The sequence below is a fragment of the Nothoprocta perdicaria genome, unplaced genomic scaffold (assembly GCF_003342845.1).
Source record: "Nothoprocta perdicaria isolate Ctin4 unplaced genomic scaffold, notPer1 scaffold_72, whole genome shotgun sequence".
Lineage (NCBI taxonomy): Eukaryota > Metazoa > Chordata > Aves > Tinamiformes > Tinamidae > Nothoprocta > Nothoprocta perdicaria.
This window is the reverse complement of record NW_020455999.1, coordinates 3207131-3226325: the sequence shown is the minus strand read 5'-3', so window position 1 is coordinate 3226325 and position 19195 is coordinate 3207131. Positions and strand designations below refer to the sequence as shown.

General features: G+C 38.4%; 2 protein-coding genes across 4 annotated transcripts in view; one reads left to right on the top strand and one right to left on the bottom strand.

Annotated features, from left to right (window-relative positions):
- The window catches only part of CFAP74 (cilia and flagella associated protein 74), a 34359-nt gene extending 31506 nt beyond the window's left edge, over positions 1 to 2853 (bottom strand). The window contains exon 1 of the mRNA XM_026050937.1: positions 2809 to 2853. Within this exon, the coding sequence (XP_025906722.1) occupies positions 2809 to 2822 (14 nt within the window). The 5' untranslated portion in view covers positions 2823 to 2853. The remainder of the gene's footprint in view (positions 1 to 2808) is intronic.
- Positions 2854 to 2955: 102 nt separating this feature from the next.
- On the top strand, positions 2956 to 16291 carry GABRD (gamma-aminobutyric acid type A receptor delta subunit). Of its 3 annotated transcripts, XM_026050935.1 has the most exons (10): positions 2956 to 3068; positions 3980 to 4154; positions 9146 to 9258; positions 9748 to 9815; positions 10441 to 10661; positions 11220 to 11302; positions 12913 to 13050; positions 13942 to 14097; positions 14702 to 14913; positions 15238 to 16291. In XM_026050935.1, the coding sequence occupies exons 2-10, from the start codon at positions 4087 to 4089 to the stop codon at positions 15535 to 15537; spliced, it is 1359 nt and encodes a 452-aa protein (XP_025906720.1). In that variant the 5' UTR covers positions 2956 to 3068; positions 3980 to 4086; the 3' UTR covers positions 15538 to 16291. The 3 variants fall into 3 exon arrangements, with proteins under 3 accessions (XP_025906720.1, XP_025906721.1, XP_025906719.1); XM_026050936.1 differs by lacking the exon at positions 2956 to 3068 and having other exon boundaries at positions 3879 to 4154; positions 13945 to 14097; XM_026050934.1 differs by lacking the exon at positions 2956 to 3068 and having other exon boundaries at positions 3879 to 4154.
- The last annotated feature ends 2904 nt before the right edge of the window (positions 16292 to 19195 follow it).

Here is a 19195-nt window from a genome sequence, read left to right as displayed (position 1 = left end):
AGCTCTCTAACTTATTAAGCCCTAAAAACACAAAAACGCCTACACCCTGGAGATGTTGCAAGAACAGAATGAGAGGGGAATTTGTTATCAGGGCACTGCAAGGTGGAGTGAGCAGAGATGACCTTGGATGAGATTGCACATTTGAGGGCAACACATCTGTAATGAGACAGTCCACCCCTGGAACTATAGAGCATTTCATTTTGGGATGAAATTCCCAAAATTGGGATGAAATTCCCAAAACTATGGTGCAGGAAAGAGAAAAAGAGGCCAAAGTGTCTGGCCCCACTGCACTTCACGATTAGCAAAAGATGCATATAGAATGAGGGAGGTACTAGATATTCTGCAGAACATTTGGAAACAAATAAAAATTACATTTCCCACCCAAGCTTTTAAGCAAGAAAGAAAATTCATATAGTCTATACTGATTTAAGTACAGACATAACTGTGTTGGGGTCATGGGACATTTATACAATACAAGGCATCGCTTTTGTACAAACTCTGAAATGAGCTAAATATTCCTATCATGTGATTGCGATTGATATTTCCAAACCTCATTTATAAAAATAGACATATGTGTGTAATTTATATATCTAGAGACATTTGGAGACGTTGCCACAACAGAGTCTTTCACGAGCTGTTTATGTGGAACCGTGGGAGAGTGAAATTAATTATCAGTGTGGTACGTGTTTGCCTCTAAAAATTGTATGTGACAATAAGCCATGCTTATTGTGCTGGCAATAACATTTGTTCCGAACTGTGTGACTCCTGAGTGAAAACCTAGGTTGAGGCATAGTTTAATCTCATGCAGGCTCTGATGATCCATCTGAACTGTAAATGCAAGGTCACATCATAGGATGGCTACTTTTGTGACAGAGAAAACCCCACAGTACCTGCAGCCAGAGGGAATGAGAAGAGGTACCTATGTAGTAGTGTGACAAAAAGGTTTAAGAAACATTTAGAATAATGGGTCATTTTAAAAAGAATATTTGACAGTTCCGAGCCAGTAGCTAAAGGAAAACTTAAATTATTTTAAAAGGGATTAGATGAAAAAGATTTGGGAAGCTTATTTATTTTGTTTTGATGTTTTAATTTTAATTGTTTTTAATCTCTCTTTTGAGCAATTTTAATCTGTCATTAGCTGTAAAGAGTTCGGGATATTTTTGCTAGAATTGTAGGAAATTAAATATATTGCTGATCATTATTATTTTATCCTCTCTCATTTTACTACTAGGAATGATTAATTTTGAATGGGGGAGTATATTAAAAAACACTGATTTGCTAATATGTATTTCTATTCAGAATCTGAATGACCTTGTCCTTCTTCAAAATCATATTGAATATTTTAGGCCCATTTACATCAAACACAGTTTATTTACTTGAGCTAAATTATGCATTTATTTTAGAATGTTGTGGGAATGGATATTAGATGGGCGCTGTTCTTGCAATACGGACACAAAGTGGTAGCTAAATCAGTCCTATGGAAATAATATGAGAATTTGATAAACCCAGACAAAAAGAATGCTCCTGGCCTATCATGGTGGTCATGAGAGACAAATAGTTCTCTCATTTAGGATGGCATTATAAACTGAAATCTACAGTACAAAGCTTTGCTCATTCAAGAGTATTTCAGCAAGTGGAAAATATCTCTTTGCAAGCTTGAGTAAAGGGGCCAGCATAATTTTCCTGAGGATAATCAGAATTACCAGAGTCTGCCAAACGTTTAAAATCAGTTAAAATTCTGCAGCCAAAAACATTCCTACCATAATTCCACTGAAGATTTTGTGACCTTATTGTTTTGGCTGTGTTGCTGCTGAAAAGGGAACATATTGGGAGAAAAACTAAGAAAGAGAACTAGCTCAAAGAATATAGATATACAATATATAGATGTTAATCTTTTTGCAGTATCACAACTACTGTCAGCAGAGAACGGTTTAATGGGATCAAAGTGAACTAAGTGCTACAAGTGCAGCTGGAGTAGAAACATGGTTCTTTCAGTACTGATTCTTTGATTCTTTTAGAGGAGTCCTGCTGTGCTTTTACTTGTTTTAATGGTCAACTTTATAGCAGCATCTATCCTTTTAGAGTGTATGCTGCCACAATCTTCTCATATGTGTCCATATACACACATATATAATGTTACACACACATTAAATTGAAATATATAAATTGCCTTGGCCAGTTTTTCCTGCTGTGACAGATACACCATGAAAGCGCAGAGCTGTGTGAACTTTTCTTTACTAGTAAATTAGGCAATAACTGTCTAGCTGGAGAGGAACAGCAGCATGGAATACTCAGAGTAGGTTCATAGTTAACTGGAACGGCATCTTTAAGAGCAGGGAAAATATGAAAAAGAACTGTCAATTGCCAATGTCTCGAAAGATGTATATCTATTAGACAGAGAAAAAAAAAATCTGTTTGATATCTCACCCTGTAGGTTCCATGACAAATCTTTTGGTTTCCTGTCTCCATCAAAAATAGCTTTAATGAAACAGTAAAACTACTGCAATGTAAATATAGGGCTTTCCTCCTTAGCATGCAGGCACAGCCACTGAAATTTGCAAAGAAAGAGACAGATCACAGAAAAAGCAAAAACCCCACTGACCTCAACAACAAAAAATCACTGTAATTCTTACACTCCTATAACACATGCTTCTATATATGCATCTATGTTTGAGTACACATTGTGTACAGATGCACATATATTCTCCTTCTGAAGAGCTGTTACTTTCCCCACCCTCCTTAGTTGCCATTTAAAATATTGGCATTAAATTATTAAAAAAATAGGAAAAGATAAACCAAACACTTTACCCAGGTGCATCCATTCATTTGAGTAAAAGTATCTGCACATTCACGTCTGCTTTATACGTCTCCAAAAAATGTAGCCTTCCCAGTGTTTTCTCTGCGTGTTGCTTTTAAAATTGTCATTCTAGATTGAAAAGCACCAAGAAGCAGAGGAGAGCAGGAGAGAAAGAGCGAATATGGAGCAGAGATACGAGTTTGACCTGTGAGCGAAGATGAAGCCAAACTCCCAAGGAGCCTCTGGCCGGTTTCCCTGCTGCGCCCTCCCTGTGAGTCCTGAGTCCCGGTGTGTAGAAGCAAGCCGAAGCTAGGAGTTCGCAAGGCATGAGGCATGCAGCGTACTGAGAGTTAACGATTTCAGCCCCAGAGCAACCAGAGGATGGGTTACAGTAAAGGCAGCTTCACAGCTCCATGCCTGCCCAAGAAATCCGGAGCGTTTAATTTCAGAAAAGCCCCTTAGGATGCAATGGAGATGAGGAAGAAGTTTATGAAGCCTTGGTGGTGGGGGGGTGGTTTCCTTTGGTTTTGCTCTGCCAGCCCGGGATGGCTTGTAGAAAGCAAAGGGCTCCCAATTTACCTTTCCCTGAAGCTGTGTCCCCCCATTTGCATCCCCGTTCCATGGCAAGCTGTGGAGCAGGGCTGCAGCCGCAGCTGCCCCCGGAGCTGCGCGGGGGTGGAGATGGGGTGGGGGGCGGCCGCCTCAGCACACCCCTGCAGCTCCCTTCTCCCTTCCTCTGCCGGATCAACCTTCCGCGGCTTTACTCCGGGCTGCCTCCCCTCTGTGGTCAGATCCCCTTTGCCCTCAAAGCAAGCAGCATCTCCATTTTCCATCCTGCTGCTATTATTTGCACAGGACACGTTTAGTATCCCAGGAACACTTGTAGTTTGCTTCCTCCTTCACTTGCTGGGATCAAATCTGCAATTTCAGGGGTTATTTTCGGCAACAAGCTTTGCGTTCGGGAAGCGCGGCTGGAAGAAGAGCGAGGCGCTTCCCAGAGCAGCAGCAGCTCTTGCCAAAGCGGGGCGGCCGAGCTGCCTCCTGCCCTGCTGTCCGTGGCGCGAGTGAGCGTGGGAGACAGGACCTGACCGGCTGCCCGCCCCGCGTCCCCACTGCCCTCGCAGCTTGCAGGCGCTGTGGGGGCTGCTGCTGCTGAGCAACAACACATTGCTTTAAACTCAGCCTCAACTTCCCACCGCAAGGATGGCAGCACTGGTGGAGCTCTGGAGCTGCCCAGCGAAGCGGGGAACCTGCGTTTTGTTTGCCGCTATCTAATACGTGGGAGTAAAATGGAATTTCTTACTTGGCTTTTTCCTGCCTTACTCCTACTGTGCACACAGCAGCACAGGTGTATCAGGTAAGAATGCATCTTGTAATTTGTCCTTAGAGCAGTCTTAGGACAGCTTTTCTGTATGTGTGGGTGGCAGGAAAGGATACCAGGTTTGTGGCTGTTACTCGTGTCCCTGCTCTGAGCTCCCAAACCCACCTTTGCCCACAGATGGTCTCCTTTTGAGGGCTGCAGCTATCTGAGTTTCGGTGGGAAAAAGGGGTCTCGACTGAGAGTTCTTTCCTCCAAGGTGCTCTGTACCTTTTGTGTTTTATTTCCCCCTAGGAAAGGATGCATTTCTGCTAATTGATCTGCAAAGTCTTGGGTTAATCTAGGGTATGTTTTTAACAGCTGGCTTAGGGAAGCACTTTAACCTGGGGGTGATCACCTTTTGTAGCAGCACTGTGCATCATAGAATCCAGCATCCTAGGGAAGCCTCACGCCAACTTTCCCCCAAAAATAGCTCTGTAGGGGACCTGGCTGGACAAGAAACCCTTAGTAAAACGCAGCACAGTCACTGGGGCACCAACTGAACATCTTTGCCTACTGCATTCACAGACATTATTTTTAAAAACCTCAAATGTAGACATTCTTCTGCTAAGGAGTTTAAGTTACCTGGACCCAGGATAAGAGGAAGAGACTGCAAAAGAGCTTATTAAAAAAAAAAAAAGTTTGAGGATAGCCAACTGCTTTTTAAGAAATAATAAATTGTGAAGATGAATGTTTGCAACTGTCAGTCACATTTATTCAGAAGATGTTAGCTAGGCAACCGACTATGTTCTCTCTATATTCTCTACAGATCTGGAGGCTGCATGTGGAGAAAGCTTGCTGTGATTATGCAACGAAAACAGAGTGGGGGGGAAGCAACTTGGCACATGTAAAAACAGGTCCACATCGTGCAGAGTGGAGAGGGCTGTGGCATTCAAGAGGTCTTCCTGCTTTTATTTTATAGACATTGTTAGTAGTTTCAGAGGAGAATTAGGGGAAAAGTGATGATTGTAGTAAGATGTAATTCTGTTGTTTCAGTTTTTGAAACAACAGTGAGATCTGATTATTTTACTGGAAAGGAGAAGTGTTTTGGATTAGAGGCCGAGTGTCAGGTCAAGTCTTGTTGTTCAGGACCTGACTTAATGATTCACCTGCGACCTTGAACCTGTTATCCAGGGCCATATCCTGACACCCCCATGCTCTGATGTGATCAGGTATTTAATTGAAGGCAGAGATAAAGATACTGTTTATGATCTAAAAGGCATCAAGACCTGCCCCATGATGTCAATGAGTCTGTCTCTCTGCGCTTTGACTAGCCTTAAGTATTTTGCTTGAAAATTACCATTTCAGTACAAAACAAACAAAATCAATTTTAAGGAACAATCAGTCTTCTCAGTTTATGGCTTCAAGGTCTGTTTTTAAACATAGTAACAGCCAGGATATGTGCAACCCTTAATTTGTTAGATAAATCATTTATTGTTTGATTAACTGCCTAGTTACTTGGCCTTTTCCAGTTACACAATCATGCTGAGTTGTTGTTAGAAATACATAAACCAATCAGGTTAGAAAAGGCAGCTTCTAGCATGTGAAATTCAATATTTGAATATTGCTTAATACTGTAAAAGTGAGTAAATTTGCTTCTTTGCTTATATATGTACTTTAAAAAGAAATTAAAAACATTTTACTTTTACCTGAGAAACATTACTCACACCTCTGTGACCCCTGACTATGAAATAATTCCCTTTTTAAGAGCTAAGGAAGTATATTAATTGTCTTATTCTTCTTTCTTTAAGTCCTAAAGGAAATAAGGGTTTTGATGTTCATAATATTACCATCACTCAAGTCTAATGCTTTTTCAATTACATTTCAAAATATAGACCATATTTATAGTGAGTTTCACTTAGAGTCAGGAATGGCAGATGGAAAGGATACACATGCTGCCCTGGATAATCCTGGAGCCTGACAGAGGACAGATTGTTCACTGACCTTGCTATATATTCCTTGTATTTTTTTTAACCAAGAAAATGTTTTCTTCAGTGGCAGTGACATCTGCAACATTTGCCCTCAAAGGATTATCTTAAAGGGAAGGAAATGTACTCCATCCCAGTGCTCAGTATCACTAAAACTGGTGTTTCCATCTTCCAAGTTAATACATTCAGTCTGTAGGTATTTCACTGCCCCTAAAAGAATCAGATTATCAGATTTAAGGAAGAAATGGGAGATGTAGAAAATGATTTTTCACATCTTTTCTTACTGCTATATGCATTTGTGAGAAGGTTAACAGCTTCCCTGGAAGTGTAACTTAAAATCAGCCTGGAGTATGGGATGTATGTACTTTTAATTCTAGAACACAATTCTGAAAGAGATGTATTTCTCTGATTTGTCATTTGAGGTCTGTTGTTGAGTTGCTTTCTCTAAATCATCAGGTTGACACAGGTCAGGACAGGTTTGCTAAGCAGAACTCTTCATAGTGTTTCCAGGTTTCACAATGCCAGTTTCTTCTTTCCTTTGCCTAATATGCAAAAGAATTAGAATTTCACTTCATTTTAAACAGAAATCTGTCTTCTACTGCTAACCTCTGGCCTTTTTGAAGTTCTCACAGTGCTGAATTTCCAGATTCGGACTCATAAAAATACATTCTCTGGAATATCTGCTTGAAATTAGATTATATAGAGGGAGAGTACAGATTAAAAACATTTTCTTCAGCTTCAAGTTTGGAAAAGACTTCAAGATATTGGTAGTCATGAGTATGTTGCCATTCAGTCGGCTAGGCAGCCCTCTCTGGCCTGGTGCAAAGTAAAGATAAGGTTTTTGATGCTAAGCCCCTTACATTTTACAAATCTATAGCTTATTTTATAAAGTCCCTTTCTTATCAAAACAAGCTTTACAGAAGTTTACGTCAGGAAATTAACTTGCTGAATCAAGTAAGAATAGTTGCCTTTCTCTTCATCTTTATTCCTTATATTATAAGTTAATCTCTTCCAAAGTGTGTTTGTTTTCTATGCTGGTCTTCCTTTTTTTTTTTTTTTTTAGGTAAAATATATGAATAATCCTTTAGGCCACATATAATCCCCACTGCTTATCAAGGATGAATGAAATTCTACAGTCATCCTCACGTAACTGTAATGCACTGAATCTGATGTATAGAAGCCTACAGGGATGGCTAACAAGGATGGAGTTATCACAGCCTGGCCTGTTAAACTGCCATGAAATTAACGCCATGCTTTCTAAAGTCATCCTTCTTGACTGAGGACTGCAATACTATCACTTAACAGTCGTAGTTATATTTTCAAAAATTAAAATAGAACTAAAAGGATTCTATATATGTATGAAAGATTATATGTATGCTTGACTTCATTGTTTCTCTTCTGCTTCTTCAGTGAGATAAAAGAGAGGAATGGGGGAGAGAACCTGGGCTGATTTTAGCCCTGAAAAGCTCAATTCACACAGACAAGAGAATAACTTGAGCACATTTACACCACACAGAATCACACACCCAAACGGTTAGCCCATGCCACGAYATTCCTTCTGTCTGCATTTCCCCCCTGCACTTCATTATCCTCTATGTCAGGCTGACAAAATAAAATTTGGAGAATATGGTTGTTTAAAGCGATTACTTACTACCTGGTAATTTAAGGGCAAAATATAGGTTCTTCATGAGAAGCATAATATTAGCAAAATAGTGATCTTAGTGATCACTAAAAATGAAACTGTGGGTTATTCTGATTTACATATTCTCTTTGAGCATCTGGTAGTCATACTGTGAGCAGCATGCTAGTGTATGAGAACGACAGTAGCTGAGTAAGAGTAATTTTATTGCCCATTTCAAATTAAAATAAAATTAAATTAAAATTAAATTAAAATTAAATTAAAATTAAATTGAAATTAAAATTAAATAAAATAAAACAAAAGCAAACTAGTAGTACAAACATCAAAAAAGAAAATCTAGCCATAGAATTATTTTAGCTGTCATACACTAATATCCTCCATGGGCATTAAGTGGATATAACTCCACTAACTTCAACAAATTTGTTACACTGATGATCTGACCCTAAAGCTTTATTAATAATAGAAACAATTTTTTTTTTAATTGTGTCATGGATATTTAAGTAAAACTCCCTCTAGATTATAATCGGCTTAAAATGCATTGCAAGCTATGGCCCACAATTTTTAACCCTAGACTCTCATTTTAACTTCCTTTTAGCTCTATGTTTCTCCTTAATGCCATTACAATTTAATACTGGCACAGGATAATGATATGTTATTGCCACAGGAGAGAGGTCACTACAACATTTCAAGTCCATTAATTTTTCTGTAATACTCAGTTCTTTATCCTGCTTTGTCCATTTCAATTAGCCTTTCACAAAAGAGAGCTAATTACAAAATCATTAGACATTTCCAAATGAACCTGAAATTAAGTTGCCATAGATTCTCTAACAAAGCACATCAATAAGAGACAGTTCTTGTCACCTCAGTGACAAGGAACAAAATCTTCAGGTGAGTAAAGCATATTGACAGCATTTTGATGATTTAGACTGATAAAATTTACAGTTCTAATTTACTTTTCTTAGTTTCACTCAATGCATATAAAACACCAATCATTTGTAAAATGCTCTTTAGTTACACTGAGAGGAAAAATAGTGAACTCACTTTATCAGTGTAACTGGATAGCTGCAGATTCCTAAGCCGAAAGCCTGAGTTTCCAGTCTTGCTCCACTTGCTTTTTCATTCATTTTTTTTTCATGGTAACAGGAAAACAAACCTCAAGCTCTTTTAAATTTTGATTTCACTTCTGTAGGGGAAAAAATGCTAAAGAGCTGTGTGCTTTGGGCTTGTATCTCAGAAAGTGGCCAGCTTATCTGAAATCTGTTTTGATTTAAACAAAAAAGTTTCCACTAAATTACCTGTTCTGCTGAATTGATTATACTCTATGTGCTCTCTGGTATAAAAGAAGCTAATGTCTTCCATTTTCTCTTATTTTTGTTTTTCTAAAGAGGGCTAAGTTTTAAAAACCACTTATTCTCTTTATCTAGAGCTATGAATGACATTGGAGATTACATAGGTTCCAACATCGAAATATCCTGGTTGCCAAACCTGGATGATTTGATGAAAGGGTATGCACGTAATTTCAGGCCTGGGATTGGAGGTGAGACTTTGAAAATTATGTCTGTTGTTTCTGACAGTGCTGCTACTCTCTGATGTTTATGTGTATTTTATGCTTGATTAAAGGGTTGTAATTATCTTGCACTTGGATACTAAAAATAATAAAGATCAACAATTTGCTTGTTGTGCACTCAGAAAATGTGAGGTTTTCTTTACAGTATGACACAATTAGAAACATACTCTTCCTGCTGATATACTTCAACTGAAGTAATTTGAATCACATTAAATTGTGAAAATTTTTACATTTGCTTGAAGTTATGGTGTGTCAAACTAGATGACGTGATTTCCAGCATGAATTCCATAATTTTCAATAGTTGTGATTATACCTCATTTTCTGCATAGGAGAAGAGAGGTGTTTTGCTGAGACTTGAGGACACACTATGTAAAAGATTGAAATTTCTTGCTGTAAGGAAGATTTTATTTGGAAAGTAAACTATGCCACAGATTCTCATTCTAACACTTTTTTTCTCAGGTCCCCCTGTTAATGTTGCTCTTGCAATTGAAGTAGCCAGCATTGACCACATCTCAGAAGTTAACATGGTATGTTGTCATCTAACTACCAAATTATGAATAGCTGTATTGCAATGACAAGAAATGTAGAAGCCTAAGTAAATAGAGAGTTTTAAGTAGTATATCCTGTTAAGAAATAAAAGAAGGAAGAGATTTCTCAACATGTCTGGAGTGGATAAATTACCATATGAAAATATTGCAAAGAACAAATGTATTTTAAGGCACAGGGCGATTCACTTTGAGCAGAAATTGGCAATTATAAGACTTTAGCCAGGTAAAGCCTTTGGGCTGTCTTACTACAGTTAAAAAGGTTAGAACTGCCCTTATTAAGGGGAAAAAAGTTTTAAGCAGCAACCTTCCACTTAAACTCCTTTTCATATTCCTAATCCTTCACAGATATTCCTAAAAGACTTTGAGGGAACCATTAGTTGTGTATAAGATGCTTCTTATCATATACAGGTCTGAATAAAGCAACCAAGTACAACATACTGCAGACAAACAAATGCAGGCAGGATTTACCTGCATTTCTGAAACACGATAGATTTAATTTTAAAACCGAAATTTGCGTTCCACTCCAAATTTTTCACCAAATCCCAAGGCACTGTTGTTGTGTTTCTTTAGCATCATCTGTTAATTGTGAATTCTCTTGTCACAGGAATATACCATGACAGTGTTTTTGCACCAGAGCTGGCGAGATGACCGTCTGTCTTACAACCACACCAATGAAACTCTGGGGTTAGACAGCAGGTTCGTGGACAAGCTCTGGTTGCCAGATACGTTCATAGTAAATGCCAAATCTGCCTGGTTCCATGATGTGACTGTGGAAAACAAACTTATCAGGCTCCAGCCAGATGGGGTCATTTTATACAGCATCAGGTGAGCACGACAAAATGAATCCAGATACACTCTCCCATGTGTGTTATCCTTTCATAAAGACTGTAAAGCAAGCCACTTGTTTTTTTCCTGGGATTTCTTTTTTTTTTTTTTACTGGAATTAATGATTGACTTTAAAAAAAATTAAAAATTAAAAAAAGAAAGTTCTCATCACTTCTTTCAGGGATCCCTTTGCTTTGCAAAGATTGTATTATTGGAAAGGTGTCTTCAGCAACACCAGTGTTTTCCATTGAGCAATCACTAATCACTTTTAAAGCCTTAAGCTTATTATAACTATTTGGACACTAGGCAGGGGGTAGTGAATACTAGTGTTGTGAAGGTTTCAGTGTTTTCTGTTCAGTTCCGGAGTTGTGAAGAAAAATGAAAGGTCACAGAATCACAGAATAGTTAAGGTTGGAAGGGACCTTTGAAGACCATTCGCTCTCCCCTCTGCTCAGGCAAGGTCCCCTACAGAAGGCTGCCCAAGACCATACCCAGGTCAATGTACAGGTGTCTGCCCTGTGCGAGTTCAACTAATTAGTGTTATTTTGCTTGGAACAGGATTACCTCAACAGTGGCCTGTGACATGGACCTTTCCAAGTATCCAATGGATGAACAAGAATGCATGTTGGATTTGGAGAGCTGTAAGGGCTGAGTATAGTGTTCCCTATATTCTGCTTAATGCCTTCCTGTATGCTACTTAGATTGCTGGAGCTTGCTGGCATGATTCTGTTTTAGTCAATGAAATGTAAGGACTGTTGCAATTTTAGAAATAAAACATGCAAACCTCAATCCCATGACTAGGATTGAGCTTTAGACTATACTCTTTGCAGAATCAATTCAGTTCTGATGCATTTCACAATTACAGGATTCAGTTCAATGAGGATGAAATGCCTTCAGCCCTACTGATGATAGATGACTGGCAACTTTGTGCTTCATGTAAAACCAGTTGAAATTGTGACAGTCTTTTCACCAGCTTTAAGGAAGCTTGGGTAAAATCCAGTGAGAATAAGCAGAGAAGCCCACAGGCAGAACTGATGAAACTCAACACTGACACAAATGGGCCACACAATCAATAGCACTGAATTTGGCCTTTGGTGGTTCTTGTATCAGGAACAGACTAAAAATTCAGAGGGTTCCACAGATTTGAGAATAGCAGCTTCTGAACAGATGCACTGACACATTGATGCAAGCTTCTCTCTTTTTTAGCACTGACTCTGTTTGCTAGGCAATTAACCACAATACTATTTTATCCTGTCAAAAATAGAAATCTAGAGTTTTACTTATGTAATCAGCAAATGCAGAGGCAGTAGACAATGAACCAGCAATCTGCTTTCTCTCCCAGCCAAGTTCTGCAGGAAATTTTGGTGGCATTTGATTTTTTAATTGAATTTGAGAATTTTGATTTCCATACAGTAAACACATCCTCTTTGCAGAAATTAAGATTATCTATTAAGAGAAAAGCTTACCAAGATTGATTTCCTATGGATTTGTACACCATACATATCTCATGTCCCCTGTGTGCTGCATCTCATGCTAGCAGCTATGCTCCAGTTGTTTCCCGTGACTAACAAGCTGATTCAACAGTTCAGATACATATTTTATTTTCCCATAGCTTGCATACTTTTAAGTGTTGTGGGGCTTGCACAGAGAGACAGACCATAGCCTGTAAACTGGGCGCACTCTTGTCAGAGACTGTGGGGAATTCCTCACAAGGGAACTCTGCACTGCCTGACTGAAGACTGCCTATATGATAAAATCAACAGGTAAAAGTAGAATTACATAATTACACTCTGATGTCTTCAGTAGGATGATGACATGAGATTTGGCAGCTATTTTCTTTTCCAGTAGATTAACATTTTTTTGTGACTCAGATGCAGGTGCATTGGAGAAGTAATAGCCTGGCTTTAGGGCTACAATAACAGTTAATCTACTTTGAGTGTGTAAACGAGCTTTTTGGGAGATAACTTGAATATTTCTCATGGCACTGAAGAGTGTTGTGCCGTACCACATATTGTCAGTCTTTTTGAATCAACTTGAATTTTTCTCCCTGTTGGAAAGCTATCCCTGATGTTATTCTGGCAACACTGATGCTGCCAGGACAGTGAATTTTCCAGATTGAATCTCAGCATGTTTGCAGTGAGACTGATGAAAATGACTTTGGCAGAGGAATTGGAGGAGTTCCTCTCTAAGCCCTCTGTACATTTAATTTCTTCCCCAAACGTTGTGTTTATTCATTTTTCCTTTTTGGCAGATGGCTACTCTTCAGAGGATATCGTCTACCACTGGTCAGAAAACCAGGAAGAGATCCATGGGCTGGATAAGCTGCAGCTCGCACAGTTCACAATTACCAATTACCGATTCACAACAGAAATGATGAACTTTAAATCTGGTAACAGAATTTGACTTGTTCCTACATGAGAAAACCTCCTTTATCTGTGATAGAAAATCCTTTCTCTTAAGGAATTAAAGAATATATGTGTCTTGGTATAGTTTTCTTCAGCTGGTACTCGGAAAAAATACCAACTTTTGCTGAGTCTTTGGGAATTCACTGCAGCATGTTGTGACAAATCTGTAGTCCTTTAGGTCCACATGTTTGAAATAATATTGCATGGGGTACTTAGATAGCACTTTCTAAAACCCTTGAGGTACAGCTTGCATCTTCTTGAGCTAATTTACAATCTGTAAAAAGTTTCCATTAGTCCTAATTTTACGAGGCTTATGAGGTAAAGTCAGATCATTCTAATTCTATCCAGCAAAAGTCAGTTTTGTGCATGCATATCACTGGATTTATTGCAATGTTTGTGAAAGACTGGAATAATTTCTTTCCTGCTGATTTTTCATCCTCATTCATGTATTCAGTTTCTCATTTATGCTGCACATCTCCTCCAAGCTCTTTTTGAAGTTTGAAATTAACTTGGCCTTTTAAAAAATCTAAATTTAGTAGCTGGAGGACTTTCTACAGCAGATGATAAGACAGTACACATTTTGAAGCAATGCTGTTATTCAAGAAGACTCATAATTTTATTTTCAGATCCAGCATTGATAAGACCCATTGATAAGTCATTTGACGTATTCTTGGCTAACACGGCTGAGGAAAACTAGACAAGCTTGTGCAGGGCTTATGAAGAGTAATCGAACAACATTCAAAACAGGTTTCTGTAATCCTTATCCCTCCAAAATTGTCAAGAATGCAGATCTGTATCACTAGGAGAAGTTATTTTAAATACCAGTTTGACTCTAACTCACAAATTTTTTTTCTTTGTCTGCCTCTTCCACTCAGCAGGTCAGTTTCCCAGGCTCAGTCTTCACTTCCACCTTCGGCGAAATCGAGGAGTTTACATCATTCAGTCCTATGTTCCTTCTATCTTACTCGTGGCTATGTCGTGGGTGTCCTTCTGGATCAGCCAGTCAGCTGTGCCCGCCAGAGTGTCATTAGGTAAAAGAGATAGTTTGGGGAAATAGCAAGGAAGGATAAAGCTGTAATGACCTAATATTATATTATATTATATATAACAACTTCTAATATACCTCATTTTCCCTGAAGGCATGTTAATGAATGCTGTGTTTACATCTGAAGGAGAGAGGATCTTTTAAAGATTTCCTTCATGTTTTAATTTCTATCATGCTATCAGAGCAGCTGCCTGAGTAAAGAACAGAAAATCGAACACCTAATAATGGTTCAAAAACATAGAGAAAGGCAGCAGTTGTATGAAGGAATTGGTTTGAAGAAACTGAGAGCATGATAAGCATTTCTAGAGCTTGTGGATCTGTTTGCCAGAATAAAAATTTCAAGTCCAGATAAAAAGATTTTGAGGATTTGGACCTAGAGCAAAGTGAAGGATAAGATACTCCTACCTGCCTTATTCATTCAAATGCACAATTTTTACAAATTTTTCAAATCCCCTAGATGTTCTGAAAGTTAGCAACCATGCTATTAAAGAGTTTCTACTATGAAAAGTATTCCTCAATTTCAGATTATTAAATACTTTTATAAAAGCATATTATGAAACCTAAAGAAAGTTTCTCATACTACACTGCAGGTATAACTACAGTTCTTACTATGACTACACTGATGGTCAGTGCCCGATCTTCACTTCCACGAGCATCTGCCATCAAGGCACTTGATGTTTACTTCTGGATTTGCTACGTGTTTGTCTTCGCTGCACTGGTGGAATATGCATTTGCACATTTCAATGCTGACTACATGAAAAAGCAGAAGAACAAGATAAAGGCAAGACGACGGAGTGCAGAGGTCAGTAAGTGCCAAGAATAGCTTTGCAAAAGCAATCATCCCATGTTACGAGCTTTTCTCCACATTAATATGATAGGCAACCACATGCAATTGCTGGTCTTTCCCCTGCAACATGATCGGCGTTATACTAGAGGAAACATTTAAACACAGTTTGTTGCTCTATTTAAGTTAGGAAATGGACTCAAAAACTCACAATACTGTTCAACTCTTGAAGGTCTTATACATATGTGACCTTTGGCTGTGTCAGTACGTGGTTGGCTCTGATCAAGTACGCTGTCTTTGCCGTATAAACTACTATTTTTGTGTCTCCTTTTTCCTTTGCAGATAAATGTGAAGAATGCCATCGTTCTGTTTTCCCTTTCCATAGCGGGTGTGAACCAGGAATTGGCTGTTTCCAACAGGCAGCACAGAATTCCCAGAAGCCTGCCTGGCTCATATGGCACGGTAGAAATAGAAACTGGAGAGACAAAACGGCAGCATGAAATGAAACTGGAAAAGAAGAGTGGCCTGAAGTCCCTCTTCAAGCCCATTGATGCTGATACCATTGATATATATGCCAGAGCAGTGTTTCCAGCAGCCTTTGCAGCTGTCAATGTTATATACTGGGTTGCTTACACAATGTAAAAAAAAAAAAAACAAAAAAAACCCACACATACACACAAATCTGAGGAGACCTGCAAATTGAACAGTATCTTGAACAATACCTACATACTACAAAGCCGTTGCTGAAACTGTATTGGTTCATCTCAAAGTATTTTCCAATGAGCTTGAGACACTTCTAAAGTGAAGGAACCCCTGCAACTGATTACTACTAAAAACAGCAGAAGAAACAATTTATTACCAGTTTGGTTTGATATATGAATTACTCTACTTTGCCAAACAATCCCAGCTCCTTTTGTTTCTTGTCTTAGTGTAAGACAGTTTGTCATATGTACATACTTGCAGCACAAGTGAAAATCCTAAATTACCATGTTCTTCCTACATTGTAAGGACTGGACAGTAATGAAGGCTTATCTCTCCACGCTTTCTTTTTCTACAGAGCCGCTGATTACTCATTTCCACACAAGAATGATTTTGTGTATGTGGTCTTCTGTGGGATGGTCCAAGTTTAAACTGTTGAACTGGTTTAAACAGTGATAAACTGGAAATTTTTAAATCATAAAAATCACATTATCCAAGTAAAAGGGAATAAGAGGTAGGTGGAAGATGCTTTCTTATTCTTTGCGTTTGGGAGATGGAAGATTAAACAAGAAAAGATGTAGAGAAGGGTAGAGTTCTGTCGGGCTTTGAAAATGGGGACCTTCAATTTAGTGACTAATGCTTAATGGGTGCAATTGCAGTAAGGGTGAAGCCAGTGTTTGATCACAGTGCACACACTGATTCCTGTCCTTCCTGCCTTGCTTCACTAGGACGCATAGTTTGATTTCACACAACCAGTGCTGAAAAGATAGAGCATTTTAATATGGATTTATAACTGAAAATAAATATTTTCCAATATCATTGAAGTAAAAAAGTCTTCTGAAGAAAAATAAATGATCCTGAACTATTATAGAAAATATATTCCCATCATAAATCAAGATTACATTTTCCCTAAAATTTAGTTTCTCTTACAATTGGAAAACCTTTCTGCCAGCAACATGATGGAAGGTACAATCTGATATCAAGCTATAATTGCTCCACAAAGTATTTATTGGTTTAGGCCTGGACTGAGACATCTGGATTCAAGGTCTTCCTGCTGAGTTGTTGAGGAACCTTGGTGATGTCTTATCTCTGCACCATCTGCAAAACTGATACAATAATCCTGGTGTCTTTCATAAATGTGTGAGTTTTACAGAAGAAAACCCCTAGAGGAGAGACAGCAACTGTTCTTCTCCAAGCAACAAAGGGCATCCCAATAGTATTTTCATGTTGCTGTTTACTACACTTTCCTTGTCTCTACTATACTGGATTAAAGCAAGTTATTATTCATCTTTCATCACACTAAGGAAGCTAAGGAAATGTCACATTCCTTTGATATATGCAGGTAATCCTGGTTCTCTTCTTCCATCTGCTTTTCCTCCTCCTGCTTTGTGGTTGTTCTCAATGTTGTCAAAATACTACAATACAGAAATTGAAAGAAAGGACTTTTCTGGTACTGCTTTTTCTAGGATGTTGGGCCATATCTCCTTTTCATCTCTTCTTTTTGTTTAAAACTGAGCAGTTTCCATTTAGACCTAATCTAATTCTTGCCTGATCTAAGAAGCAAAGGAAGGGAAAAAGTAACTGAGGACACTTTCATATCTGTCTACCCCTTGGTAAGCAAGAGAGCAGGCAACTCTGAAACATTCTGCTCAGTATCACAACAAGAATACACTTGAGGAGGGTCCCACTGCCTTTTTCTGTTACATTCATGTAAATTAGAAATAATCCTCGTATAAAAATGAGTGGAGAATGACTGCTTTGAGAGTAGAGTCTAATCTTTTTGTAACTTCTGGCTTTACCAGCTACTAGCTTAGCACACTGCCTGTTAGGGTCAAAATTTGTTGCTAAGAGTGAAATTATGGGCTAAATCCAGTCGAAGAGATACTTGAAGCAAGCTCCAGTGGACTATATATCATAAGAAAAGTAATCCCTGATTTGGGATTAAAATTACTAGGGAACAGAGAGCAAAGCATTGACCTAGCCCCTCTAGCATACAGTTGCTGGTTATTCAGAGTAATTAGCAGCCATAAAGCTGCAGATACTATAAAGGCAGTGTCTAATCTAATTACATGAGCAATAATACTTAGTAATTGTAAATCTGATATAGCTCCTTACCCTGAAGACAACCGAGTAATCACAGTGAGTTACCAGAAAAAAAATAGTTGCTTCTCCATTTGGGACTGTCACTGCTGGCATGTCCTACTCACTTCTTCAGATTTATTCCATGAAATTTCTGTAGTTTGACTGCAAGTCTTTGAGCTGCAGAGTTAAGTTGCAATTAATGAAAGTAAAAGGTGGCAGCGAGCTTTCTTTCAAAGACCAACCACTCTGAATCAGCCAGGAGACATTGTGCTAGGCCCCGCAATGTTATAGACAGGAAAAAGTAAATCCTCTCAAGATATTTCAGGCTGTCAGAACATGCTCTGTGAACACACGTATGGCAACTGTGTCAATTCCAGAAATTGGGTGACTCCGAGACAAGAACAGGTGTTTCAGCTGCCATTACTGCACAAGCACTTGCATGAGTGCTATGGGACAGGACATCTCCATCTTGAAGACTGTTTTCTATGTTTCCAGAGGCAGAAATAGAAAAGATAGATGCCCCCCCAAAATGCTGTTATGGAGGAACTTCAGTAAAGGAGTGTTGTTTAGTGATTAGAGCTTCACATAAATGTGAAGGTTCTGAATTTAGGGGTATGTTTTACATTTAATTAAAAAATGTAAATGATAACACAGTATTTACAACTAAAAAAACCACTAATTTTATAGAGCACTGAATAAAGAGATAAGCTAACTTTGATGTCAACTAAAGGCTATGCAAACTCTGGATGTGCTAAAGTAGTGTCAAGGAGGGAAGAAAGAACTACGTGACAGAGCAGAAGGATTTTTTTCTGTGCTGTATCTGAAAACCTTTGTATTTCAGTGCTTTAGAACACTGCTCGACAGACTGGTGTGTCTGTGAGAAAGAGAGCAGGATATGTGTTAATGTAATCACTGTAAATGTTGAAGTGTTAATAAAGTGTAGATTATCCACAAGTTGTAGCTTCTATAAACTGACAAAATAGACATTACAACTACTGAATCACAAGATAAGAGACATTATAAGGAAAATCAAAATAACCTCAGAGATTTCTTCACATATTGAAATCTTGCCTCTTTGGTGCCAAAGGGCTAATAAAACCCTACTCTGGCCTTGATAACAGAAGAAAGCCTACCATTTGGTATTCATGAGTACTCTGTGTGGGGCACTTGCACAAACTTCTTTATTTATGTTAAAAAAAAAAAAGGATGTTGTTGCCTTAAGAGATTGGAAAGAATCAGAAAGCACAAGATGAAGAGAAAGATATTAAGTTGTTTGAAAAACAATGCCTGCAATGCCTGTACTATTAAGAGGGTAACCTAAAAAAGGAAATATTTATCCAAGTTTAAGTAAAAGCTCCCACATCAATCTTTAACAGGTTTGCTAATCCAATAGATAATGGAGCGAAACCAATTTAAACTCAATGAGGCTTCCACTGCTGGTACAACAAAACACTTAATAGGATTGCTCTGATTTTCAATACTCACTGTCATTAACCCAAGAAAGCACTTCACATTAGGA

Coding starts and splice junctions, on each gene's coding strand:
- GABRD (XM_026050935.1), top strand. CDS start 4,087: ATGGAATTTCTTACTTGGCTTTTTCCTGCCTTACTCCTACTGTGCACA. Junction 9,259..9,747: donor TTTCAGGCCTGGGATTGGAG/GTGAGACTTTGA, acceptor TTTTTTTCTCAG/GTCCCCCTGTTAATGTTGCT. Junction 14,914..15,237: donor CAAGACGACGGAGTGCAGAG/GTCAGTAAGTGC, acceptor TTTCCTTTGCAG/ATAAATGTGAAGAATGCCAT.